Source organism: Bufo gargarizans, chromosome 2 (assembly GCF_014858855.1).
Source record: "Bufo gargarizans isolate SCDJY-AF-19 chromosome 2, ASM1485885v1, whole genome shotgun sequence".
NCBI classification, from domain to species: Eukaryota; Metazoa; Chordata; class Amphibia; order Anura; family Bufonidae; genus Bufo; species Bufo gargarizans.
In genome coordinates, this window is record NC_058081.1 from 161,504,488 (window position 1) to 161,531,369 (window position 26,882).

General features: G+C 49.9%; 1 protein-coding gene across 1 annotated transcript in view; it reads left to right on the top strand.

The window, feature by feature from the left end:
* DMXL2 (Dmx like 2) overlaps nt 1-26,882 on the top strand; it is a 184,600-nt gene that overhangs the window by 83,671 nt on the left and 74,047 nt on the right. Inside the window, 5 exon segments of the mRNA XM_044279637.1 lie at nt 421-648; nt 1,181-2,857; nt 10,706-10,816; nt 12,232-12,401; nt 13,505-13,602. Coding sequence (XP_044135572.1) covers nt 421-648; nt 1,181-2,857; nt 10,706-10,816; nt 12,232-12,401; nt 13,505-13,602 — 2,284 coding nt within the window.

A 26,882-nucleotide genomic window follows, 5' to 3' on the forward strand; every position in this document is an offset into this window, starting at 1 on the left:
AGGGACTGGGCTCCAGTGCCAAGCACAACCACATGTACTAGTGCTATGAGTGGATAAACATTGAAGGGGTCACAAAACGTTCTAGAGAATAGACAGGCCTGAAATAGGCCTTTAAGGGGGTTATGAAGACATGTTCTCCTGCTTGATCTGACATCAGATGTGGGAATACTCAACTGCAGGCTGGCCAATCCGTGGATATTGTGCACGGATCCTTTTTGAATTAACGGAACTTGTGCAAAACACTCAATGTGTGACTGACAGGTCCCTCAGCAACCCGACTGACCAGGGTTCTGTTGGGTATCTTCAAGCCCCTTATTAAATCGGGTTGGAGAGTATGCCTGGACAACCCCTCTAACAGCCAGGGTTGTCAGTTTCAGTAGAATTTCTTTAGTATGATGCCTTTTAATCTTGTCTTTAAAGCAAAGCCTGCAGACCCAACTCCGTCAGAAAACTTTCTAACAATTCCTGGGCAAGTCGTGGTTGAGTCTTCTCCAGAAACATCTCCTGGCACAAGCCCCATGACCCGCTCTGCATCAATTGCTAATCTTCAGACAGCCAGTAAATTGATTCTGAGCTCCAAACTAGTATACAGCCAACCACTGGACATCCCAGATGGTGTAGAAGTAATAAGAGCGACGCCTTCGGCAGGTGAGTCTTTGTGATATTGTTTTTTAAAGGGCTTGTCCATGTTAAATGAAAATTCAGGAAGCAGCTAGAAATGGTCTAAAGTAACAAAAGAAGCAATACTTAACACTTTTCCCCTACTGCTTCCTGTGGTGCACTCCGGTCCTGCAACATGGACATCATCTTCCTGGTTGCAGCGGTGATGTTCAGTGCACGCAGGTCATTGTGCAGCCAATAACTGTCCTCAACACCACATGGAACATCACTGCTGATGTCAGTGATTGGTTGCAGCAGTGACGTGGTGTGCATGGAACATTACTGCTGCAGCCAGGAAGACGACGTCACAGCTGCAGGACAGGAGTGCAGGAAGAAATGTGAAAAGTATAACTTCTTTTGTTATTTTAGGTTATTTGCAGCTGTTACATTTTTGGTCACTCAGTGAACCCCTTTAAAAGGGTTATGCATCTATTCAAGACTTCAGTGATAGATTGAATTTAGTTTTTGATGCCAATGTAGTTTTTTTTCCCCCTAAAGGTCTTATATTTTCTCCAAACAGGCCATCTTAGTTCTTCATCTATTTACCCAGTGTGCCTTGCACCATACCTAGTGGTAACTACATGCTCTGACAACAAAGTGCGATTCTGGAGGTGCAGTGTGCAAACCATGCAAGATCTGGACGGAAGTGAAGACCAGCATAGCTATTACTGGAAGGAATGGTCTTTAATGAATGAAGGACGGGATGAGAGTAGTAGTTCAGTGAGTGTAGCAGGAAAACCAGTTGCAGTAAGTTGTTCCTACACTGGAAGACTTGCGGTGGCATATAAGCAGGCCATTCAGCATAATGGCTTTGTCTCCAAAGAATTTTCTATGCACGTATGTCTCTTTGAATGTGAATCCACTGGTGGATCAGAATGGGTTTTAGAACAAACTATACATCTGGATGACTTAATTAGAGTTGGCACCATGCTTGACGCTCATGTGAGCGTGGATAGTAATTTATTTGTATACTCTAAATCTGATGTGTTTCTTAATAGAGACAAGCATCTCATGCCGAACATTAAACATTTGGTGCATTTGGACTGGGTATCAAAAGAAGATGGCTCACATATACTTACTGTTGGAGTTGGGTCCAATATTTTTATGTATGGACGATTATCGGGCATTGTTACTGATCAGACCAATAGCAAGGATGGCATTGCTGTCATCACTTTACCACTAGGTGGTAGTATAAAACAGGGCATAAAATCCAAATGGGTCCTGCTGCGATCAATTGATCTGGTATCGTCAGTTGATGGTACTCCTTCACTACCAGTATCTTTGTCTTGGGTTAGAGATGGCATATTAGTAGTTGGGATGGATTGTGAAATGCATGTCTATGCTCAGTGGAAACATAATGTGAAGTTAGGTGACGCTGACAACTCGGCCTCTGAAGGTAATACAGAACCGTCAGAACAAATGCATACTATTTCTAAGAAAACCAGCGTCATTGATGGAGCAGCTATTGTCGATGACGTCTTTGGCAGCCCAACTGTTATTCAAGATGGTGGCCTTTTTGAGGCTGCCCACGTACTTTCTCCAACTCTTCCTCAGTATCACCCAACTCAGCTGCTTGAACTCATGGACTTGGGAAAAGTTAGACGAGCAAAAGCCATCCTTTCACATTTAGTTAAGTGTATTGCAGGGGAGGTTGCAGTTGTAAAGGATTTAGATACTGGAGATGAGGCTGCTCCAAAACGCCACCTCTCACGGACTATAAGCGTAAGTGGCAGCACAGCCAAGGACATGATAATCACTGGAAAGGATGGTACTCGGGAATATACGGAGATTGACTCCATTCCTCCACTACCACTTTATGCACTGCTGTCTGCCGATCAAGATGCAGCGTACACTGCGCCGGAAGAATCTGTGACAAAATCCCAAACCTCAAAACGTAGCTTTGATAAAAAAACAGATGACCAGTATTCTGATTTGTTCCAAGTACAAAATGTGACCACAGACGATTTTATAGGCTTTGAAACTGAAAAAAGAGAAAGCAGATCCAAAGTTATCAATCTCTCTCAGTACGGGCCTACCTACTTTGGCCGTGAACACGCCAGTGTACTTTCAAGCCATCTTATGCATTCCAGTTTACCTGGCCTGACCCGGTTAGAACAGATGTTTCTAGTGGCTCTAGCGGGCACAGTGGCAACAACCAGCACGGAGCTCGGGGAAAGCAGAGATAACAGCTACACAGGTAATAAATCGGTGTAATACTTTAGTAAAACAAATGTAGAGGTGCCAATATGCATTAGATTAACATTGTCTGAACCCGCTACTTCCTATTATCCCACCTATTCCACAGGCAACCTTGATTAGGTGGTACATATAGCAGAGTTTGCTCTTCCTCTCATTGGATGCTTGAATGCACACAGAGGTAACAAGTAGCAGCACAGCATATGTAGATGCTCACTGGCATAGAGATGGGTAGTAAATAGAGTAGGTTCCTGCCTGGACTGAGGTCACTTTGCCGTGGTAGGTGGGCGCAGATGTGTTTTGATTAAAATATATTTGCCAAGAACCTCAGAGTTATTTATCATATGAAAAGTGGGTATTAGTTTATATATAGCCTTTGTATTTAGTGCTATGAGTTTGCTGTTTTATTCTGGTGTCTCAGGTGTGCCTCAACTGCAGATGTAGGGGCAAAGAAGGATTAAAGAGGTTCTCTGGGCTTTTAGTATTGATGACCTATCCTCAGGATAGATCATAAATATCAGATCGGCGGAGGTCCAACATCCAGCACCCTCGCCATTCAGCTGTATGAGGAGACGGCGCACACGTGCCGTCTCCTGTCTATCCTCCTGCTCGCTGCTGCTTTGCCATAGACATAGCAGCAGCAGGAAGAGAGACAGCAGGCTGCCGGGTTTCGGACCAGCACCGATCTGATATTGATGACCTAGATTATCAACATTAGGGTTATTCACTTAAAAAAAAGACGACTGAGGGGAGATCTAATAACTGTATAAATATATCAGGGTACAGTACAGAGATCTCTCCCATCATCTATTTATCCCCAGGACTGTGACGAGGGGACATCCTCTGCGCCTCGAGGAAAGAAGGTTTGTACACAAACATAGAAGAGGATTCTTTACGGTAAGAGCAGTGAGACTATGGAGCTCTCTGCCTGAGGAGGTGGTGATGGGGAGTACAATAAAGGAATTCAAGAGGGGCCTGGATGTATTTCTGGAGCGTAATAATATTACAGGCTATAGCTACTAGAGAGGGGTCGTTGATCCAGGGAGTTATCTGATTGGAGTCAGAAAGGAATTTGTTTCCCCTTAAGTGGGGATTTTTTATTTTTTTTTGCCTTCCTCTGGATCAACTTGCAGGATAACAGGCGGAACTGGATGGACAAATGTCTTTTTTCGGACTTATATACTATCTTACTATGTGACCTATCTTGAGGATAGGCCATCAGTATTAAAAGCCCAGAGAACCCTTTAAGTAGTTGAAGTTCAACATGCCTGATCCTTTGTTTTCACAGGAGATAAGCCTTCCGCTTGCTAGAGTTGTCTTTTCTCGCCCAATTTCCTTGGGGGACACAGAAGACCTTGGGTATAGCTCATCTCCCTAGGAGGCGTGACACTAAGTGAAAACTGTTAAGCCCCTCCTCCATCAGCTATACCCTCAGCCTGGAGAGAGAGACTGCCAGTTTTTGCTTAGTGTCCAAGGAGGCAAGACACTCCCTGCTACTGCAGGGCTGTTTTCTCCTTGTTTAAATTTAGATTTTTACTTTTTCTTTTCTTTTTGTTCCAGATCATCAGGGACAACAGAGTCGCACTAGACCTCTCTGTTTCTCCCGGGGTTGAGCTGCGCCAGTGCCGGTCACCCGCACTGCTGCCTCCCCCACAGAAGACAAGGTGGATCAGGGCAGCCCAGCTCCCCTACATCCCGCCAGCGCAAGGGTCGCCCGCACGCCAAGTCCCTCTCCCAGCGTCCTGCCACTACGGTGCCAGTAGCTGAAGGGGCGACCCTGCTGGAATGGACCGAGGGTGAAGACGACTATGGTGAGAGAGTGGCTTCTCCAGCCCTACGTCCCCCACCCCCCACCCTGGTCTCCTGCGTGCCTGACCCCCCATACTTGGACCCTTCGGTCACTGCTGGACCTAGGCTGGCCCCTGGGGTGCTGCGGGGCGACATTCCACTCCCTGCTCCCTCCCCTCCCTTCTGGCCCTCATGGGACATTTTAGCAGCAGAATGCTGCGAATAGGCAGCCACATCGCCTCCCTTCACATATCAGCGTCCCTCCTGGAACGCTGTGCTCACATCCTCACGGGCACCCGGTCTCAGGGTCCCCCCATCCCCTCACCGATGCGCTGCTCTGGACCGGGGGCCTTTTCCTGACGGCAGTGCTGCTTGGGCGACCGCACCTCCGGCGCTTCTTCCCGGCCTGCTGGGCCGCACCTCCGAGCTGGGCCGCACTTCCTCCCGGCCCCCGACTGTTCCGGCCTGCGGGGTAGACTCCCGCGGCCGGCATTGGCTTGAGCACGATGCTCCAACGATTCCGGCCGGCCGTCGGCGACTTCCGGCCGGCCGGGCGCCGTAAATTTTGGTCCAGGCTTCGGCCTACTGGGCCGCATTCCGGCGCTCCACCCGGGCCCCTGACTTCCGGTCCGCGGGGTGGGCTTCCGCGGCCGGTTTGTCCAGGCAGTCCGCTCCGGTTTCCTGTGCGGCCCCGGTCAGCCGGGTGCCGCAGAAAATTTAGGCCCCGGCTTCACGGCCTGCTAGGCCGCAAACTTCCGGCCTCTGTTGGAGGGGCCGGGAACTTCTCCGGGCGCGAATTCTTCCCGCCTGGAGGTTCCCCGCCCCCAGGGGATCGCGGCGCCGCCTCCTCCTCCCTTCCAGGTTGGTGGCTGTTAACCCTTCGGGTACCGGCCCCCGTGCTTCTGTTTGTTTTGCTCGGCTGATGGGCCTATATGGCTGGCGCGCCCCCCCCCCTCTACTTCTATGCTGGGCACCTGTATGGTGGCACTTCTTTCTGCCTCAGTGAGGCTATTTTTTATTTGGGAATGCATAACATGGTTAAGCTAATGGATTTCTTGTGCGCTGCGCAGGACGCTGCAGCCTTGTCTCAGTAGCGCCGCCTGTATGCGTGCTCCTTCCATGAGCGGCATGGTGTCGCACTCCCCGGCTGGTGCATGCTTCCCTTCTTTAGCCCTCTCCGGGATGCAGCGCTGGCCAAGTGCATGCGCCCTCCAGCTATGGTAACTGCCATGTGCAGACAACCCCTTCCTAGGCGAAATACTGCACTCTCTCGGGATGCAGGCTTGCCTGGTGCATGACCCCCCGCTTAGGTGGAATACTGCACTCTCACCGAATACGGTGTTGGCCATGTGCACGAGAACGCTGCACTCGTTGGATTTGCTGCAGGCCATGTGCACAACCCCCTTCCATAGGCGGAATGCTGCACTCATTGGATTCGTTGCCGGTCTTGTGCATGTCCTCCTTCCATAGGTGGACTCTGCACTCTCGCCAGATACGGTGTTGGTCTGGTGCACGACCCCCCTTCCATAGGGGACCGCTGCAATTTCACTGGATTCACTACCGGCCATGTGCGTGATTCCTTTCCATAGGCGAAATCGCTGCTCTCACTGGATTTGATACCGGCCATGTGCATGACCCCCTTCCATAGGCGGAATGCTGCACTCACTGGATTCGCTGCCGGTCTTGTGCATGACCCCTTTCCATAGGCGGAATGCTGCACTCACTGGATTCGCTGCCGGTCTTGTGCATGACCCCCTTCCATAGGCGGAATGCTGCACTCACTGGATTCGCTGCCGGTCTTGTGCATGACCCCCTTCCATAGGCGGAATGCTGCACTCACTGGATTCGCTGCCGGTCTTGTGCATGACCCCCTTCCATAGGCGGAATGCTGCACTCACTGGATTCGCTGCCGGTCTTGTGCATGACCCCCTTCCAGGGGCGGAATGCTGCACTCACTGGATTCGCTGCCGGTCTTGTGCATGACCCCCTTCCTCTAGGCGGAATACTGCACTTCATTGGTTATGGTGCTGGGCAGCCGGCCATGTGCATTACCCCCTTCCATAGGCGGTATGCTGCATTCTCATTGGATTCGCTGCCGGCCTTGGGCATGCCTTCTTCCCTCAAGCGCCATGCATACACCCTCACTGACTGGGGTCGTTCTCTCGCTGATAAGTTGCTGGCCGCGTGCAGGACCCCCTTCCATGGTGGGATGCTTGCAACTCACTAAATCCACTGCCGGCCATATACATGTTCCCCCTTCCGTGGGCGGTGTACGGCACTCTTACTGGATTCGCTGCCGGCCATGGACATGTCTCCTTTCCTCAGGCAACATACACACACTCTCACTGACTGTGTTTGTTCTCTCGCCAGTGTGCTGCTGGCCAGGTGCCTGACCCCCATCCATGGCGGGGTGCTCGCATTCTCCCTGGTTGCAATACTGGCCATGGGCATGGCTCCCCCTTCTGGGCAGCATACTGCACTCTCACCAGATACGTTGCTGGCCTCTAAGATGGGTGAAATGCTTGCACTCCCATTGGATACGGTGCTGGCCTTGTGCGTGACCACCCCTCATTCCATGGGTGGACTTTTTGTACGCTCACAGGACTCACACCTGTCCTTGTATGTGCTGTGCTGGACTTGTACTTGTCCCCATTCATTGGCGAAGTAGTTGTACTCTCACAAAATTCGGTGTTTGGTGGATTATTGCACACTCACTTAATGTTAGGATTACCCTGTGCATGTCCCCTTTTCACTAGGTGGACGTCCTGCTGGATGCGGTGTGGCCATGTGCATGGCCCTCTTCTGGGAGGAATATGGTATGTCTTCCTTCTCTGAAGTAGGTGCTGGTCTTGGGCATCACCCCCTTGTTGGGCGGGCTTTGCACGCTTGCTGCCCGCACTGTTTGCCAAGTACATTGCCCTCTCTTCTGGGCAGACTGCTTGCGCTCCGTCGCATGCCATACTAGTCTTGTGTGTGTCCCCCCTTCCGGTTGCACTTTGCACTTCTGTGGGGCTCTGTGGCTGGCCCTCCTTGCTGTATGACTATTTCGCAGTGGGCGGACACTCTTGGGGGCTGCTACTCTGTGCGTTGTTGGGCCGTGTATGCCTTCTCCTTCCGTAGGTGGGTTGGCTTTCTCACTGCTTATGGGGCTGCTTGTACGTATGCCTCCATTCTTCCTGCGACTTGTCGTTTTTCTCTTGGGATACGGTGATTGCCGCCGGCCTGGCACTCTTCTCTGAGGAGATCTTTCTGTTCACCTGGCCTGGATGGGCTCTATTGTTCTCTACTGCAGCGAGCTGGGTGGTATCCGTTCTCTGTTCGGAGGGTATATTTGGTGTTTCCGTTGTGACGGTATCCACCATATTCGTTGGCCCTTCCGTCTGGGGAGTGTTTGTGGTTCCTGGATGCGTACCCATTAGTTACCCTGTGGCGTTGCTTCCCAGCGCAAGCGGTCACATGGTCGAGAGTGCTGTCTCCAGCGTCCCTCGCAGTCTACGTTGGCTCTGGCCGGATTACGGTTCCCTCGCCTGTTGCCATTCCTCCTCTTGGATGCGTTTTGGTTTGAGTCCTTCCTGTTGGCACCCTCCGTGCTTCAGTTTGTTTTGCTACCAGGTTCTAGCCGCTCTTTTTGAGCAGGTCGCCCAACTTCTCTTGGTTGCTCGATTACCGAGGTCAGGGACCTCCACTTTCGATTCGTTAGGGTATTCGCCTTCTGCGAATTGGTGAGCCGGACATCTCGGAGTAGCGGAGTTCTGCTTTTTGAGCGGTCCTGTGGCTTCCCTGTTGCCCACTCCTCCTTGCGGTTGGAGGGTGTCATCCGTCTTCTCGGCTATTTTTTCTCTCGACGGCTCTGTTTTGGCTTCTCCTGGGTCAGTTTCACTCCGATGTGGCTTCTGCCCCGGCCAGGCTTCAGGGGCTGTTCCTTCACTGCCCTCCCCCCTGGGGAGACCATGGTTGTTCATATGGATGGTCCCGGTGTTCCTTATGACCTCGTACTGTCTCCATTGTTCACACTGGCTGTACTAGCTGTGTGCCTATTACCGGGTTTGCCGCATTCTGTCCTCCCGCTGGGTGCAGATTACTTTTACCATTCTGGGCGCTGGTCCTGCTTGGACTTTACCTTCTCGGTAACCTGGCGTGCCTACTTTCTTCTGTCAAGATTACCCTTCAAGCCCCCTCTTCGGGTCTGTAGAACACCTTCCTGTGGTGGCTACAACGACAAGGACTTTAGCCTGACTTGTCCTGGAGTCTGTTGGAAACTGGCCGGGTCCCTTTCGGTTCCTTCCGTTTGTCCGTCTGCAGTTTTTTGCTTGGACATCTCCGACTCTTGTCGACGCTCGGTCTCTTGTTTCCAGGAGGTCCGCGCCAAGGTTCACGGCTCCTGGGTGCTTTCCTCCGCTTAACCACATGGCTATTGCTGTGGTTACTGCTCAAGGGCAGGGCTCAGTTTTTTTTTTTGGTGTCACCGTTCATTTCACCAGAGCGGTTGGTGCCTCCGGGGCTGGAGGCATGGGCTTCAGCCATGTCATTGTGCAGGGTGGCCACGGTCTTCCTTGCACTCTTTCCCAGGTTTTCCTGGGTGCGTACTCTGGCTTCGGCGGCGGTTGCTGCCTTGGGCCGCCTGGTTTTTGCAGGTGGCATTTCCTTGCTGCCTTCGGGTGCTTCGCCTTGGTGCTGTGGTCCCTCCCCTCTTGGACTGCTTTTAAACGTCCCAAGGTCTTCTGTGTCCCCCAAGGAAATTGGGCGAGAAAACGAGATTTTTGTATAACTTACCAGTAAAATCTCTTTCTCGCTCTTTCCTTGGGGGACACAGCACCCACCCATTCATTGGTTTTTTTTTCTACACGGTTTCCGAGTTTTGTTTACCCGTTGGGTAGTTGGCTTGTTGTTTCCACTGGTTGGACTTTGCCTTTTCTCACTACTTGGACACGCAACTGGCAGTCTCTCTCTCCAGGCTGAGGGTATAGCTGATGGAGGAGGGGCTTAACAGTTTTCACTTAGTGTCACGCCTCCTAGGGAGATGAGCTATACTCAAGGTCTTCTGTGTCCCCCAAGGAAAGAGCGAGAAAGAGATTTTACTGGTAAGTTATACAAAAATCTCGTTATTCCTCTCTCCCCATTGAGAACACCTGCATACTCTACTGAACCGGGCATGCATTTGTATGAGGTGTTCGTGAGGAAGGAAAAAATGGGTTGTCTTACCAGGATAATTGGCTGCGTGTGCAGTTCTTCCTGGATACTGCTCAAAAATGGTCAAAGGCTAAAGAAAGGGGAGCAGTTACATAATAAAACTTTACTTTTATTAGATTAAAAAAAACGATCCCAAGGCTGGGAGTAAAATGCCCCTTACAAACATGTGTAGGACCTAAATTGGTGTGCTACCCATAGACATGGCGACACACCAGGCTAGGTGTAAACCACCCCGATACTGAATGCACGTAGAACTAGGTGCATGCAGGGCAGGGCATGGGGTCCCTGAGTACGAGTCTCAAACAGGGGTGCCGGGACTGTGGGGACACTAGAAAAACACGTAAAGGTCTTACCGGTTTCGTTGAAAACCTCACTATTCACAATGTATGAAAGTGTTGGTAGAGAAGGTGGTCACACAGTGTGGGCTTGTCAGTACCAGATGTCCAGTCGGTAATACAGGCATCCGATTCTTCGGTCAATCGTAACAGTAGGGAGACCTCAAAATGAAAAATAAACTATCCCTATTAAAACCCTACTTGACCTATACAGCCCTAGTGACTGCCCTGCATGCACCTAGTTCTAAGTGCATTCAGTATCGGGGTGGTTTGCACCTAGCCTGGTGTGTCGCCATGTCTATGGGTAGCACACCAATTTAGGTCCTACACATGTTTGTTTCTACTTGTTTGTGAGGGGCATTTTACTCCCAGCCTTGGGAGCGTTCTTTTAATTCTAATAAAAGTTACGTTTTAATATGTAACTGCTCCCCTTCCTTTAGCCGGTGTTCGCGAGGAATAACCTTATACGAATCTTAATACGATACTTAATAATACAATAAGATTGTACTTACACTTTATAAATGTTGTGTTTCTAGGAGGAGATAACCTTGATGAATGTGGCTTGAGGTACTTGTTGGCTATGAGGTTGCACACATGTCTATTAACATCCCTTCCTCCGTTGTATCGTCTTCAGCTACTCCACCAAGGTATCCTTTTTTTTTCCCCCTTTCTTTAAAACTGTGGGTACTTCTGATCTGAAAGAATAGTAGGTTACTTCTCATTTGTGAACAAAGACTTGTAACATAAAGGGGATCTGTCCCCTCTCCATTCGTGTTTTTATTATTATTATTAAAATGATTATTATTTTATTATTATTTTTATTATTACTTTCTCCGTGTAATAACATATCTGGAACATTTATTCCTATGACTGTATGATGTGCCATTCCTTTATTGTTTCTACTAGAAGTTATTAATGAATTGCTTGCAGTAAAGGTACAGATGGGTGTTACCAGTTGGGGGGGTGTCTCTACAAAGTCTGACACCAGCAGCACAGATTGGATAAAGTCAGACACATCCCTTACTGGTAACACCCAGCAGTACCCTTACTGCAGACTGCTGGCAAATAATTAGTAAACTTCTAACAGGAACAATACAGGAATGGCACAACATAGAGTCATAAGAATAGATGCTCCAGGATCGTTATTACGTGGAGAATGCAAGTAGTTACTAAAACTGACAGAGAGGTGACAGGTCCCCTTTAATAGCTTATTGGTTTACAAAAGGTCCTAATCATGTTTATTTCCATCTTACCTCATACCAGAAAAGAAAGTTAATCCCCAAACACTGGATCCTGTATAGGAAGTAACTCTGTTAGCACCAGCACATAGTGTGGTATGGCACTACATATAATATATTCTAGACTACTGGCTTCAGCTGGAGTTTGCTGGACCTTCAGTTTATATCCTCACAGCAAAAACAGCAGCACATCTGCCGGAATTCTCTGTGTATGCTGCATTGCAAAGGGTGAAATTCATATTAAAGCTCCTATATATAAATTGACATGTTACAGATTTGGAATCCATACCGCAAACTAAGTTTTATATGTGGATTTTATTAAGGGGGCCCTTTCAGCTCTGTACAGAGATTATCTAACTTTTCATATTAAGGGGGTTTTCTGAGATTTTGATACTGATAATCCTCAGGATAGGTTATCAATATCTGATCAGTGGGGGTCCGACACCTGAGACCCCAGCCAATCGACCTTCTCCATGCTTACCAAGCACAGCGCCATACGTTGCATAGCAGCTGTGGTTGGTATCATGCTCAGCCCCATTGAAGCGAATGAATCTGAGCTCAATACCAAGCACAGGGGCTCTACAATGTGCTTGGTAAGCTGCGAGAAGGCAGTGCCTTCTCAAACAGCTGATAGGCAGGGGTCCTGGGTGTCGGACCCCCATCAACCAGATACTGATGACCTCTCCTGAGGATACTTCATCAGTATCAAAATCTCAGAAAACCCCTTTAATCTGTGGTTATTTCATTACTGTATTGTAGAAACATTCTTTGTCAGTTCTAGATGATTTACTTGCTGTGGTGACATGCCTTCTCATCTTCTGCAGGGTTGTCCACGTGTCATTTTGCATGGGCCTTTCACTCAGAGGCTGAGGAAGAATTAATCAACATGGCCCCAGCGATTCAGAGGGGCGATCCACAGTGGTCTGAACTGAGAGCAATGGGCATTGGTTGGTGGGTGCGGAACATAAACACTCTCCGCAGATGCATAGAAAAGGTAGTTACCTACTAATTCAATGAAATGTGCATTAATAAAAATAATACTGAAACTACACAGTGTAATGTTTTTGGGTGTAAATGGTGTAAAGTTTCATTCCCTGGAATTGGGCTTGCCATTGTGCGGTAATGTTGGAGAATGATATTTATTGCACAATCCCTTCCCATTAGTGAATGTCTGTAAAATTGCTTTCCTTGTGTGGTTTTGTACATGGACGTTCTGCACCTCTATATATGGAGGCCAAAAGCTTTTTTCCTGTGGTCTCATTAAGCAAGACAGTATCCAACTTTACAATGAAATCTTCAGCTTCCCATTGTAAGCGACAGGTGCTGCAATGTATGGGCGACCCCAGTGTATGCCTGGACTCCTGCGGAGATCAGTGTTGTCACTTGTCACTAAAGACCTGGTGGCTCATACAACAGTCACTATAGAATCGGATGTGGTTAGGGCTCTATCTGCCATGCAGTGGGATGCAGGTTATCACTATCGCTGACTGTAGGAAGTTCATGAAGTCACTCCTAAACAAACATTTCTGTTAATTACAGTATATTAGTAGCCTTTTGTATTGGGGTGTGCCTGCTTACGGCACACAGCTCCTGAAAACAGCGGATCATGGGGGTGGAGCGAGTCAGACCCACACCATTCCAATAGTTAAGTCCTGGAAAACCCCTTTAAATGGGGTGCTTTATAGGGGTTGTCCAATTAAAGGGATTATCCAGGCTCAGGGCTGAACCCGGATATCACCTCTTCTGTATTCCCTTACTATGTATGAGAGGGGCATCGGGCATTTCTTTCCGCATCGCGAGCCACTGTTTGTTGTGAGCCGGTGACGTACTGGGCTTCACAACACTATGCTAGGCGGAGACTTCCACCTAGAAATGAGCCCGGTGATGTCACCGTCATCGGCATCAGAATAGTCTTGGTCCTGCCACGTACACTGATCTATCAGACACTTATCCCCTGTCCTGTGGATAGGGGATACATTGTCTTAATTGGACAATCCCTTTAATTTTTTACATGGTTAGTCAGCCCAGAAATATAAAAAATTTTATGTATGACTTTGATGTTCACATGGATGTGATTTGAATGTTCCTATTTAACAGGTTGCTAAAGCGTCATTTCAGAGAAACAGTGATCCCTTAGATGCTGCAATTTTCTACCTAGCAATGAAGAAGAAGGCAGTTCTCTGGGGTTTATTCAGGCAAGTACAGTGTAATGAAATTCTGTATGAAATAATACTTAAAATCTGATTTATTTTGTCCAAACATTTACCATATTATATTTGACGTGGTTCATAGCTTTCCTAAGAAAAGTGTTACTTGTTCTAAAAAGGCATTTGAATTAAATATGTAATTCCTCCCTGTTTTATTGGCTTGTATGGGATGTAGTCATCCTTTTACTAAATTAGCATTTTTTTATTGTTATTTTGTTTATTATTATATACCTTGCTTCCATGTTAGCCCCTTTTAGCTCCTTGATGTACATGTACGCCACAGGTGTACGAGGAGTATCTTGAGCGGGCCCAGGAGTTAAGTCCACTCCATACACAACAGTTGCCCGCTGTGCTACACATCTGACACCCACTTGCTGCAAATGGTCCATAGTAACAGTGGAATCTGAGCAGTCAGAGTCCCTGCCACTACTCCTGACATGCCTGTATTAATAGCATCATGCATTCCCCATGTAATAACAATTCTGGAACATCTATCCTTATGGCTCTATGTTGTACCATTCCTCTATTATTTCTACTAGAAGTTATGAATGAATTGCTAGCAGTCTGCAGTAAGGGTACAGAGGGGTGGTAACCAGTTTGGGGGGGGGGGGGTGTACCTGCACAGTCTAAAAATGGCAGTACTGATTGGATAGAGCAAATATGTGCATAGGTACATCCCCCCCCCAACTGGGTACCACCCCTCTGTACCCTTACTGCAGACTGCTGGTAATTCATTGATAACTTCTAGTAGAAATAATAAAGGAATGGCAAAACATAAGAATAGATGCTCCAGAATTGTTATTACATGGGAACCTATTAAAACAGGCATGTCCGGAGCAGTGACAGGGACTCTATAAACAGACGGAGGGAACTCCAATCGCCCCTCTTTCCCTGTGGTGTCCCAAGCAGATATCAGCCTGGGGGGCAGGGGGTCATGTAAGACTTCTATAACCTCTGGCAGGGTGTAGTAGGTTGTTGGTAAACTCACTATACACTGCAATGCAGTCTATGGTGAATTTAGTGTTGCAGTGTACAAGTGAGAGCTTTGTCAAGTTCCCTGAGAGAGCAAAAAGAAAATATATAAACATGTTTAAAAATAAAACACACAAAACCCCCCAAAATACAAAAATTTCAAAATGCGCCCATTCCCCTTTATCAAACTAACCGCCTTCGGACCGCCTAACGCAGGATCGCGTTCCGTATGCGGCTCACTCAGGCACAGTCGCGCATCGGCGTGTCATCTCGCAAGACGCAAGATTTCCTGTGAATTTCCTTGATTCCCAGAGTATTGCAGAAGATGAGGGAAGATCGTGCTCAGGTGATTTTAATAGCTCCCTTTTGGCCCAAAAGAACGTGGTTTACTTGGCTAAGGAAGAGGTCTGTGTTGGACCCGTGGGTCCTTCCGGAAATCCACGACCTTCTGCCTCAGGGGCCAAGTTTCCATCCACAGATTAAGAGCCTCCATCTGACGGCATAGAATTTGAAAGGTTCCTGCTAGCCAAGAAGAGATTCTCATCCAACTTAATAAATACCCTCTTGAAATGTAGAGAGAAGGTGACAAATTCCATTTATCGCAGTCTGGAAGAAATTCCTCAGTTTTGTGGATATTGATTTTAGGGACATCCCTTCCCAGGTTCTGGTTTTCCAGGTGTTAGAATTCCTTCAGAAGAAGTTGCAGTTAGGCTCTCTCGGCCTTATTTAATGAAAATTTGTCATCGGATCCGTAGATATCTAGGTTTTTTAGATCAGTTTCCCGTTCTTCTCTTAAACGTTCACCCAAGGTAGCGCCTTGGAATTTTCCATAAAATGTATATCTTTCAAACTATGTCTTTTAGTAGCTCTGACTTCGGTCCGTAGGATTAGTGAACTCCACAGTATTTCTATCAATCCTTCCTATACCACTATACTAGAAGATGGGGTGATCATTTAACCCAGTGGTGCCCAACCATTTTTCATCTGAGGGCCGCACTAGACTTGGTATAAATTTTGCGGGCTGGAACCAGGTAGCTTTGCCAGAAAGAAATGCAAACACTGTGAGGGGGCACGTGTGAGCATTACTACTGTGAATAGGGCACATATCTGGCATAACTACTGTGAGGAGGGCACATATAAGGGTATAACTACTGTGAGGAGGGTATATATCAGGGCATAACAACTGTGAGGGGGCATGAGTGAGCATTACTACTGTGAAGAGGGCACATATCTGGGCATAACTACTGTGAGGGGGCACATATCTGGGCATAACTACTGTGAGGAGGGCACATATCAGGGCATAACTACTGTGAGGAGGGCACATATCAGGGCATAACTACTGTGAATAGGGCACATATCTGGGCATAACTACTGTGAGGGGGCATGTGTGAGCATTACATCTGTGAAGAGGGCACATATCTTGGCATTATTACTGTGAGGGGGCATGTGATGTATATATGTGTGTAATGTATGTAGTGCAGTATGTGATGATCACACACTGCACTACATACATTACACACATGTATACATCACATACTGCGCTGTCACCTTCTTCTGCAGGTCTACCTTGATGTCTGGTCTTTAGGCTTCAGTCAGATCCTCCACCGCCATGCTTGCTCCGTGTGCCCAACACCACCAGGAGCTGGCCCCTCCACCTTTCATCTCCCGCCGGCTTCTTCTACAGCAGGGCGCTCTATCGCTCCAGTGCCCGCCCAATCTTACCAATCAGGGACATAGCTAGAAATGACTGGGCCCCATAGCAAAATAAATTATGCCCCCCCCCCTTCCTGGATCTCCCACCCCCACATACCTATCGGACCTCCCACCCCTTCCAGAGCTCCCACCCAAACACCCCTTCAGAACCTCCCACCCCAACATCCCCTTCAGTGTCGTCCACAGAGCCCCCCTTCAGTGTCGTCCACAGAGCCCCCCTTCAGTGTCGTCCACAGAGCCCCCCTTCAGTGTCGTCCAAGGAGCCCCCCTTCAGTGTCGTCCAAGGAGCCCCCCCTTCAGTGTCGTCCACAGAGCCCCCCCTTCAGTGTCGTCCACAGAGCCCCCCCTTCAGTGTCGTCCACAGAGCCCCCCCTTCAGTGTCGTCCACAGAGCCCCCCCTTCAGTGTCGTCCACAGAGCCCCCCCTTCAGTGTCGTCCACAGAGCCCCCCCTTCAGTGTCGTCCACAGAGCCCCCCCTTCAGTGTCGTCCACAGAGCCCCCCCTTCAGTGTCGTCCACAGAGCCCCCCCTTCAGTGTCGTCCACAGAGCCCCCCTTCAGTGTCGTCCACAGAGCCCCCCCTTCAGTGTCGTCCACAGAGCCCCCCCTTCAGTGTCGTCCACAGAGCCCCCCCTTCAGTGTCGTCCACAGAGCCCCCCCTTCAGTGTCGTCCACAGAGCCCCCCCTTCAGTGTCGTCCACAGAGCCCCCCCTTCAGTGTCGTCCACAGAGCCCCCCCTTCAGTGTCGTCCACAGAGCCCCCCCTTCAGTGTCGTCCACAGAGCCCCCCCTTCAGTGTCGTCCACAGAGCCCCCCCTTCAGTGTCGTCCACAGAGCCCCCCCTTCAGTGTCGTCCACAGAGCCCCCCTTCAGTGTCGTCCACAGAGCCCCCCCTTCAGTGTCGTCCACAGAGCCCCCCCTTCAGTGTCGTCCACAGAGCCCCCCCTTCAGTGTCGTCCACAGAGCCCCCCCTTCAGTGTCGTCCACAGAGCCCCCCCTTCAGTGTCGTCCACAGAGCCCCCCCCTTCAGTGTCGTCCACAGAGCCCCCCCCTTCAGTGTCGTCCACAGAGCCCCCCCCTTCAGTGTCGTCCACAGAGCCCCCCCCTTCAGTGTCGTCCACAGAGCCCCCCCTTGAGTGTCGTCCACAGAGCCCCCCCTTGAGTGTCGTCCACAGAGCCCCCCCTTGAGTGTCGTCCACAGAGCCCCCCCTTGAGTGTCGTCCACAGAGCCCCCCTTGAGTGTCGTCCACAGAGCCCCCCCTTGAGTGTCGTCCACAGAGCCCCCCCTTGAGTGTCGTCCACAGAGCCCCCCCTTGAGTGTCGTCCACAGAGCCCCCCCTTGAGTGTCGTCCACAGAGCCCCCCCTTGAGTGTCGTCCACAGAGCCCCCCCTTGAGTGTCGTCCACAGAGCCCCCCCTTGAGTGTCGTCCACAGAGCCCCCCCTTGAGTGTCGTCCACAGAGCCCCCCCTTGAGTGTCGTCCACAGAGCCCCCCCTTGAGTGTCGTCCACAGAGCCCCCCCTTGAGTGTCGTCCACAGAGCCCCCCCTTGAGTGTCGTCCACAGAGCCCCCCCTTGAGTGTCGTCCACAGAGCCCCCCCTTGAGTGTCGTCCACAGAGCCCCCCCTTGAGTGTCGTCCACAGAGCCCCCCCTTGAGTGTCGTCCACAGAGCCCCCCCTTGAGTGTCGTCCACAGACCCCCCCCCTTGAGTGTCGTCCACAGAGCCCCCCCTTGAGTGTCGTCCACAGATCCCCCCCCCTTCAGTGTCGTCCACAGATCCCCCCCCTTCAGTGTCGTCCACAGATCCCCCCCCCCTTCAGTGTCGTCCACAGATCCCCCCCCCCCTTCAGTGTCGTCCACAGATCCCCCCCCCCTTCAGTGTCGTCCACAGATCCCCCCCCCTTCAGTGTCGTCCACAGATCCCCCCCCCTTCAGTGTCGTCCACAGATCCCCCCCCCCTTCAGTGTCGTCCACAGATCCCCCCCCCCTTCAGTGTTGTCCACAGATCCCCCCCCTTCAGTGTCGTCCACAGATCCCCCCCTTCAGTGTCGTCCACAGATATCCCCCTCACCCAGAGCCGCTTCCTAGCTAATTTATTCACTGCACTTGCCTCTGAAATTGAAGTGAAGCGCCGCCATAATCTCGTACAGGCGCACTGGCAGAGGCATTGAAGTGCGCATGCACCGTCTTCCAGGCCTCTGTCAGTGCGCCTGTGCGACATTACGGTGCTTCTCTTCAATTTAGCAGAGGCAAGTGCAGTGAATAAATTAGCTAGGAGGCGGGGCTGGCCAGGGAGATTGCAGGCACAGGCAGCATCGCTTTGCTGCCTGTGCCGTTCGTAGCCCACCCTGCGCTGATAAAGCCCGGTCACTGAGCGGGACGCATTACACTGCTTCGCAGGCCTGCGGGCCGTAGGTTGGGCATCACTGATTTAACCTGATCCAGCCTTCCTTCCTAAGATGGCTTCCAAGTCTCACAGGTGTCAAGTGATTGTACTTCCAACCTTCTATCAGTCACCATCTACTGAAGAAGAAAAAGGCTTATCATTGTCTTGATGTTAGAAGGTGTTTGACTCAGTATTTGTCCAGGACTAAAGACTGGAGGAATCTTCCTCAATGTTTGTTGTTTTTCAGGGGAAAAGAAAGGGCCATGCAGCATCAAAAAATACCTTGGCCAGGTGGATTACTTCAGCAATATCATTGGCTTACTCTTCCTCAGGGAAGTCTCCTCCAGAAGGCCTTAGGGCTTACTCTACTAGGGCTATTTCCACTTCTTGGGCTGAGAGGGCTGCTGTATCTATAGAGGATATCTGTAAGGCGGCTGTTTGGTCTTCTCCGACTACCTTCTTCAAACATTACAGTCTACAGTTAGACTCTTCTTCGGATCTAACCTTTGCTACTAAGGTGCTTTTGGCTGTCAACCCACCCTAATGGTCTTCTTGGTTCTCACTCTCGTGGTGCTATCGTGGGTGAGGGGAAAAATTAAGATTACTCTTACCGGTAATTGGATTTTCCTGAACCCACGACAGCACCCTTATTTCCCATCCCTATTTTTATTGGTGGTTGGTGCATGTGTGGGTGTTGCAAAAAGAAAAAAAAACCTTTTTTTTGACAGGAGTTGATTATAATAATTGCGGTGCAGTTTTTTCTCATCTTTGGAAAGACATACTGAAGTGGGAGCAGAGCCTCCGCCTTTTTGTACTTCAGGTTTCCTGTTTGTGGGGTGGAGCCTCTCTCTCTCGTGATGCTGTCGTGGGTACAGGAAAATCCAATTACTGGTAAGAGTAATCTTACTGCTCCGTACAGTATTACATCAAGGTTTTATGCCAATCGACTTCTGATAAGAGATCTAAAGTCGATTCGCTCATCCCTAGTCAGTCTTAAGTATTTAGATAAAATCCTGTAGCTTTTGCACTGGCCACTAAGCCTAATAATATTTCAAGATTTCATGTGTTAGAGAGATGCTTTACAGCAACAATATGAGATGTAGACACAATAGACTAGAGGGGTATAGTTGACTTCTGAGTGTTTCAACAACTTTAGGCTACATTCAATATTTGGTCATTATTTAGCATCAGTATTTGAATGCAAAAACTAGTAGGGGTTTCAGAACATGGAAGAGGTCAAAATCTTTCCATTACCAAAGTACTGACTGTGTAAGTGACTTTAAAGAGAAAACCACCTTAAAGGGGTTGTCCGGGTTCAGAGCTGAACCCGGACATACCCTTATTTTCACCCCGGCAGCCCCCCTGAGCCTAGCATCGGAGCATCTCATGCTCCGATGCGCTCCAGTACCCTGCGCTAGATCGCGCAGGGCACAGGCTCTTGTGTTTTCAATAACACACTGCCGGGCGGTAACTTCCGCCCAGCAGTGTGTTCGGTGACGTCACCGGCTCTGAGGGGCGGGCTTTAGCTCTGCCCTAGCCGTTTTACTGGCTAGGGCAGCGCTAAATCCCGCCCATCAGTGCCGGTGACGTCCCCGGGCTGCCTGTCAGTCCCATAGAGAGCCCGGTACGTCACCGGAACTCTGAAAAATGCCTTTGCCCTGCGCGATTTAGCGCAGGGCAAAGGAGAGCATCGGATCATGAACTGCTCCGATGCTCATGTCAGGGGGGCTGCTGGGGTGAAAATGGAGGGCTGTCCAGGTTCAGCTCTGAACCTGGACAACCCCTTTAATAGGGTTATTCACACGTGGGGACCTTTTCTGCAAGCTCCCTAGCGTGGCTTGATCCCTACCGCTGGGTTCTGGCTCCAGCACTACCCTGGGGTCTCCCCGCATTAACATATAGTTTGACATGGGCCATATGCCAGCAGCATCCAGTGACTAGCTGCTGCGGTGACGTGTCACCCATGCATTACGTCACTGGGTCACGTGAAGAATGGATGACATGTCGCCACTTTGGCCATTCACTGGGGGTTGGGACTTATCTCTGAATGGACATTCTGGAACATCCATTCAGAGATTGCAGCTGCACCCTAATTAGTCAGTGACCTCATAGAGAAGGCAGGGACCGTTCCAGGGTGTCTTTGCCTTCTGGATGGCTGTGTGAGCGCTGTGTGTACAGCTAAGTAAGCGATATGCCACTTCCTGTTCTGGCCCAGCGATCATGTGGCCGTGACACTGCAGGAGCGGCTCTGTCTTCCTTAGACCTCCATCAGCCCCTGCAGTGAGGCTGTACAGAATAGTATACTGCTTTACAGCCTCCCTGGGGACTGCATTCCTTCTGTCACTGGGATAGCTATGTCAGCCCCATTTACAGGAGAAACCTACATGAAAACAAAATGTGATGTTAAATGTCCCCCAGAGGTCTTGTATGACCTTAGTGTAAAATCAAAATAAAATGGTGTGTTAGGATACTTTCACATTAGCGTTTTTCTTTTCCAGCACTGAGTTCCGTCCTAGGGGCTCTATACCGGAAAAGAACTGATCAGGTATAGCCCCATGCATTCTGAATGGAGAGCAACCGTTCAGGATGTCGTCAGTTCAGTCATTTTGACCGATCAGGCAAAAGATAAAGCCGCAGCATGCTACGGTTTTATCTCCGGCCAAAAAAAACTGAAGACTTGCCTGAATGCCATTTTTTTTAGGAATGTATTGGTGCCTGAATGCTGGACCCGTCCTTCCGGTCTGCGCATGCGCAAACTTAAAAAAAGGTGAAAAAAATGCTGGATCCGTTTTACCGGAAAGACGAATCCGGCATTTTTAAGACTGATCAGGATCCTGGTCAGTCTTACAAATGCCATCAGTTGGCATATGTTTTGCCGGATCACTCTGCCGCAAGTGTGAAAGTAGCCTTATAAAAACTAAGAAATAACATTTTGTAAAAACGCCCTTTTCCCCAATTAAGTCCATTTAAAAATTGTTAAAAATAGAAAACAAAGACATTTTTCGTTAATGGCATTGGGGGACACAGCACCATGGTATATGCCCAGCTACCACTAGGAGGCACTAGATATCAAAAAAGGTTGGCTCTACCCTCTCCACAGCACTAGGCTATTCAGTTTTAGTCCTCATGCACACACCGTGGTGTGTTTTGCAGTCCGCAAATCGTGGATCCGCAAAACACGGATGGCGTCCGTACGCGTTCTGCAATTTGCGAAACGGCACGGACAGCCTTTTAATATAAATGCCTATTCTTGTCCGCAAAGCGTGAACAAGAATAGGACATGTTATATTTTTTTAGCGGGGCCCCGAAACGGAGCAACGGATGCGGACAGTACACAGAGTGCTGTCTGCATCTTTTGCAGCCCCATTGAAGTGAATGGGTCCGCATCGGAGTCTGCAGTACCAAACAACGGCCGTGTGCATGAGGCCTTAGTCTAGTGTCTGTAGGAGGCAGACCTGACCTGCTTTTTTCTCTTCTGCAGGTTTTCACCTGCTGCAGGTGGGTGCTCCATCGTGGGCTGCCACTTTAGTTGGACCCCCTGCTGGCGCATACTCAGTCAGGTACTTTGCTAGTCACCCAGTCCCCATTGAATTCATCCACAGTGGCATGCCGGCATTCCCAAGGTCCCCGTGTTGAGTCTGCCAATGAGGTGACCCTCCGGCGCCAAAAGACATTGGACGGTGAGTATTCCCCCTGTGTCCCTGTCCCAGAGTTACTGGGGTTCCCGGGTTAGGTCCCCTGTCGTGGCCGGGGATGGTATCCACTTTGTCAGGGGTCCGGGGTGCTACTCCCCCTTCTTTAACCCCCTCTCCCCCTTCACAGTTTTTTTTTTTTTTTCATTCCGGAAGGCCCCGGTCTCCCGCGGTTCCGTCCCGCCAAAGGCGCACCTTTTCCGGTCACCTTATTAATTGAGGCCCTGGCTTCCTCCACGCCTAGGCCGCGTTCTCTCCCACCCCCTTCCCTCATTTCCCGGTCTTTTGCTGGCCCCTCTCGGCTTCTGGAGGGGTTCCTCCTCCTATGCAAGCCAAGCGCAGGCTTTAACCCTGTGGGTGCTGTTTTCTAGAAGAAATAGCCTCTATTTTGCCAGCAGGGGGGTCCTTTCTCTCTGAGATTCTGCGGCTGCTGCAGCACCTCTTTGGGGACTCGGCCCCTGGGATCCAGTAGACAGCCTTTAGCTGGCTTCTTTCTTTCAGGCCTCATGTCCTCTTTCTGAGGACTCTCATTCCCAGCTCCCCTCGGGGGTAGCATGTATTTGGGTACGCCTGTTGCGATAAAGGGTTGCCATGTGGTCAGCCTGTCCCTGTTTGTGCGTAGTAGCTCCCAGGCCCTCTCATGACACCCAGACCTACTTCTCTGTCGGTCTCTCCTGACTGGGCCTCTTCCCTGTCCCAAGCCATAGGGAATCCTGTCCGACTCTCCCAGTCTATGGCAGAGTCTCTGCACCGACTGCCTGTCCAAAAATTGCGGCCACCTCTGTCCTCCCAGGGACTCTTCCGCGGATGGGGCACACTCGGCTAGGTCCCGCAGATGACCTCTGGTTGTCACAACCATGTCCCGCTCCTCCTCGGCATCCTCGGGTCACTCCCAGGACAAGTCTAAGGCTGGTGACAAACCCTTCCCTGCCATTCCATCCGTTGCCTCTGGGGACACCTCTGCTACGATTCTCTCTCGGTAACAGAGCATCAGGCGGTCTTCCACCATACTAATTCTCTTTGGGTGGTAAAAGACAAATGTCCACTGAGGAACCTCTCCTCTCCAGGGTTGGTATCCCCTCTAGTGGACTTTCGGATGGTGCTCCCCTGGCTGCACAAGGTAAGTCAGCCCGCCATGTTGTTAGCATGCCGACACACCTACGTGGTGTCCCAGGTACGTACGCCTTCCGCTTAACAGGGGGGTACTTGTACCACTGCCAAATGCTGAACCCAGCACTGCAGCTATTTCTCTGTACCAGGGGCTATATTCTACACACCCTCCTAGTCGGAGAGTGTTCCCGCCAGGCGCTGTAGCCAAAATAGCCATTCTGGTGCTAGCGTGCGACATGCAACCATATATACAGAGGGAGCCCTGGTTCACCAGAGTGAGTGCCTGTAGCCATTACAGTACATTATGCAGCCGTATCCGAGCATCTACATTACTCCCTTCATAGGTATAGTACCTGTACCATCTCCAGATGCTGTAGTCATTACACCTGTCTGGTTCTCTGGTGCTTCATCTCCAGATACTGTAGTCATTACACCTGTCTGGTTCTCTAGTGCTCCATCTCCAGGGGCATACTAGGAATGATTTTTACTTCATTGCCTGACGCACTATTTAACAAGCCTTCCCAGTCCTGTTATGCACAAGACGACTACTCTTCCCCAAGGGCAGGTTGTTGGCTGCCATGCTAGGATTGTTCTTTGTCAACCCTATAAAGTACTACTGCATGCTGCACAGTCGCGTTACCCCATTTCATGATGGAGTACTTGTGTTATTACTGCTTCTCTGCTTTCTTTTCACAGAGTTACATGGCAGAGTACAGGGATCACCACTGGATGTTCTATCTTGCCGGACGTCCTCTGATATGGCTGTGACAGGACTAGTGAGTACCACACACCTGCCGGCGGGTGGACTTCTCCACTGCTTGCTCTGGTATCAGACATGATCCCGAACCTCTTCCTTGGTCCGGGTGTTCTTGGTACTCCCTTATGTTTTCTGATTAGTTGTGCTACATGACAGAAGGGCCGTTCCCTTGGTCCTGGACGTTGTCTGCACCTGTCAGTTCCTTTCCCCTTCCCTGGGGGTTTCATTGTGCTCTGCTGGTAGCTGGTCTCTACATGTCAGTGTAATCTCTCCCAGCTTCCCCTGCTGACTTCTGCATCCTTTCTGGCATATGGATGTTTGTCGATTCTTTTACCAAATCCAGGCTGCTGTATTTGCCCCTTCTAGGACAGTGTTATACAGTTGGCTGGTCACTACACTTGGGATCGTTAGTCACCCATGTTATTTCCTTGGTTTTCTGGCTTTTGTTGTCCTTAGGTGGTCCAGTTCTTTGGACCCTTCTTGAGCCCCTGTCCAGGTAATCGTGCTTGGAGTCCCTGACCCCACTCTTTCTTAGACCATCTAGCTGGCCGCTCCCTTCTGGGAAAGCTACCCATGGCATTTTGACCGCACAGACTCTGTATGACAGCTGCTTCTTTGGGCCCGGTGTTCTGCCAGATTCCTATACCTTGGCAGAACGCTATACCGGAAGTGACGCGACCGCACAGGAATCAGCTGGAGTAGGGTGTGTGCGGCGCTGCGCAAGCACACATCCACTGGATTAGCAAAAAATCATTGCAGCGCCGCGGGAGAAGGACTTTGTGCGCATGCGCAAAACCGTACACCAAGTATGCGCACTTGGGGGTAGGTAGATTTTCCAGCGCAAAATGTTCCATCAGATCTCCCTACCCCTGAGTGCGCACGCGCGAACAAATCATCAGGAGCAGGTCATAATTTAAAACTATGTCCTCTTGTAGCAGTTTTTCTTCATCAGGAGCAGTTCATCCTTACCGCAGAGCTGAGTGCAGAATATCGAGGTCACCACATAGCAGAGCTGAGTGCGGGATATTGGGGGACACTGCTTGGTGACCTCGATATTCTGCACTCAGCTCTGCAGTAAGGATGAACTGCTCCTGATGAAGAAAAACTGCTACAAGAGGACATCATTTTAAATTAGAGGGGCAAAGGTTTAAAAGTAATATCAGGAAGTATTACTTTACTGAGAGAGTAGTGGATGCATGGAATAGCCTTCCTGCAGAAGTGGTAGCTGCAAATACAGTGGAGGAGTTTAAGCATGCATGGGATAGGCATAAGGCCATCCTTCATATAAGATAGGGCCAGGGGCTATTCATAGTATTCAGTATATTGGACAGACTAGATGGGCCAAATGGTTCTTATCTGCCAACAAATTCTATGTTTCTATGTGCGTGCGGGGTAGGGAGATCTGATGGTACATTTCTGATGGTACATTTTGCGCTGGAAAATCTACCTACCCCTAAGTGCGCATGCGCACTCCCGCATGCTGCAATGATTTTTTTGCTAATCCAGTGGATGTGCGCTTGTGCAGCGCCGCACACACCCTCCTCCAGCTGATTCCTGTGCGGCTGCGTCACTTCCGGTATAGCGTTCTGCCAAGGTATAGGAATCTGGCAGAACACCAGTTTCCTTTTTCCCTCCTGGGTCCTCATAGGTTGTTTCCTTCTTGAGGTTCTAACCTCTCTTCCCATCCCCCCCAGGTCAAGTACCTGGTACTTAGTTGTTTAGTGCTATGGTTTGCAGTTTACATCTTATTGGTCACTTTTGGGACGGAGCCTTCCCTCGTTTGGAGAACTGTTCCTCCTAGGCTGTTTGGAGTCCTCTCCTTCTACTCCAATATCTCTCAGACCAGTGGGTCTCTGCTTGTATTACCAGGGCCTGTGACTGGTTCCTTTTTTCCCTGTGACTTTATGTGGCCAGAGATTTCTCTGGTCTTACATTTCACAGTGATATTATGTCTTTCAGAGGCTTGTTCCTCGCCTCCTCTGTATGGGAAGCAGGTCTTTACGTTCCCTTCTCCTGACCATTACCTAAGACTCCCCTCCTCTAGGGGTTGGCTGTTTTCTCTGGCAGGAAGAGGTTTCTACCTTCTCATAGGGTGTTTCTCTTTCCCCCCTTCCTTGCTGTGAAAAGAGGCTTGCTCCCTTCCCTTGTGAGTCTTTGTTATGACTTCTCTCAAGCGTTTAGCCTCCAGTGCTTCGTTGTTTCCTCTCTACCCTGGCCTTTACATGTGGTTGGCCACGGACAGGCCGTGTTTTGGTCTGAGACAACTTAAAGTTTTAGTCTTTGGTTGAGGACTGCTTCTGTCCTTTTTCCAGGCATTTTATCTCCTGCCAGGCCCCTCATAGTCTATTTTGGCTTGTTGGGTCTGTCCTCCTAGGGCTTCTCCTCCTGGAGCTTCTTTATCTATGCAGAGCGCTAGGTCGATATAATACAGATATTGCTGTGCTACTCTCCTGTTTCTTCTAGATCCTTCCTTGGGCTCTCTAGTGCACTCTTGATCAACTCTTGATTCTCGCGCAGGACATCTGGTCCTGTCCCTTATCCTCTAGTGCTTTATTTTTTCCCTACCTTGGGTGGAGCTAGGTGTTTCCCTTTGTTCCTTCTTGCAGGCCTAGTTTCCCAGGCACCTGTCCTTGGGATCCTGA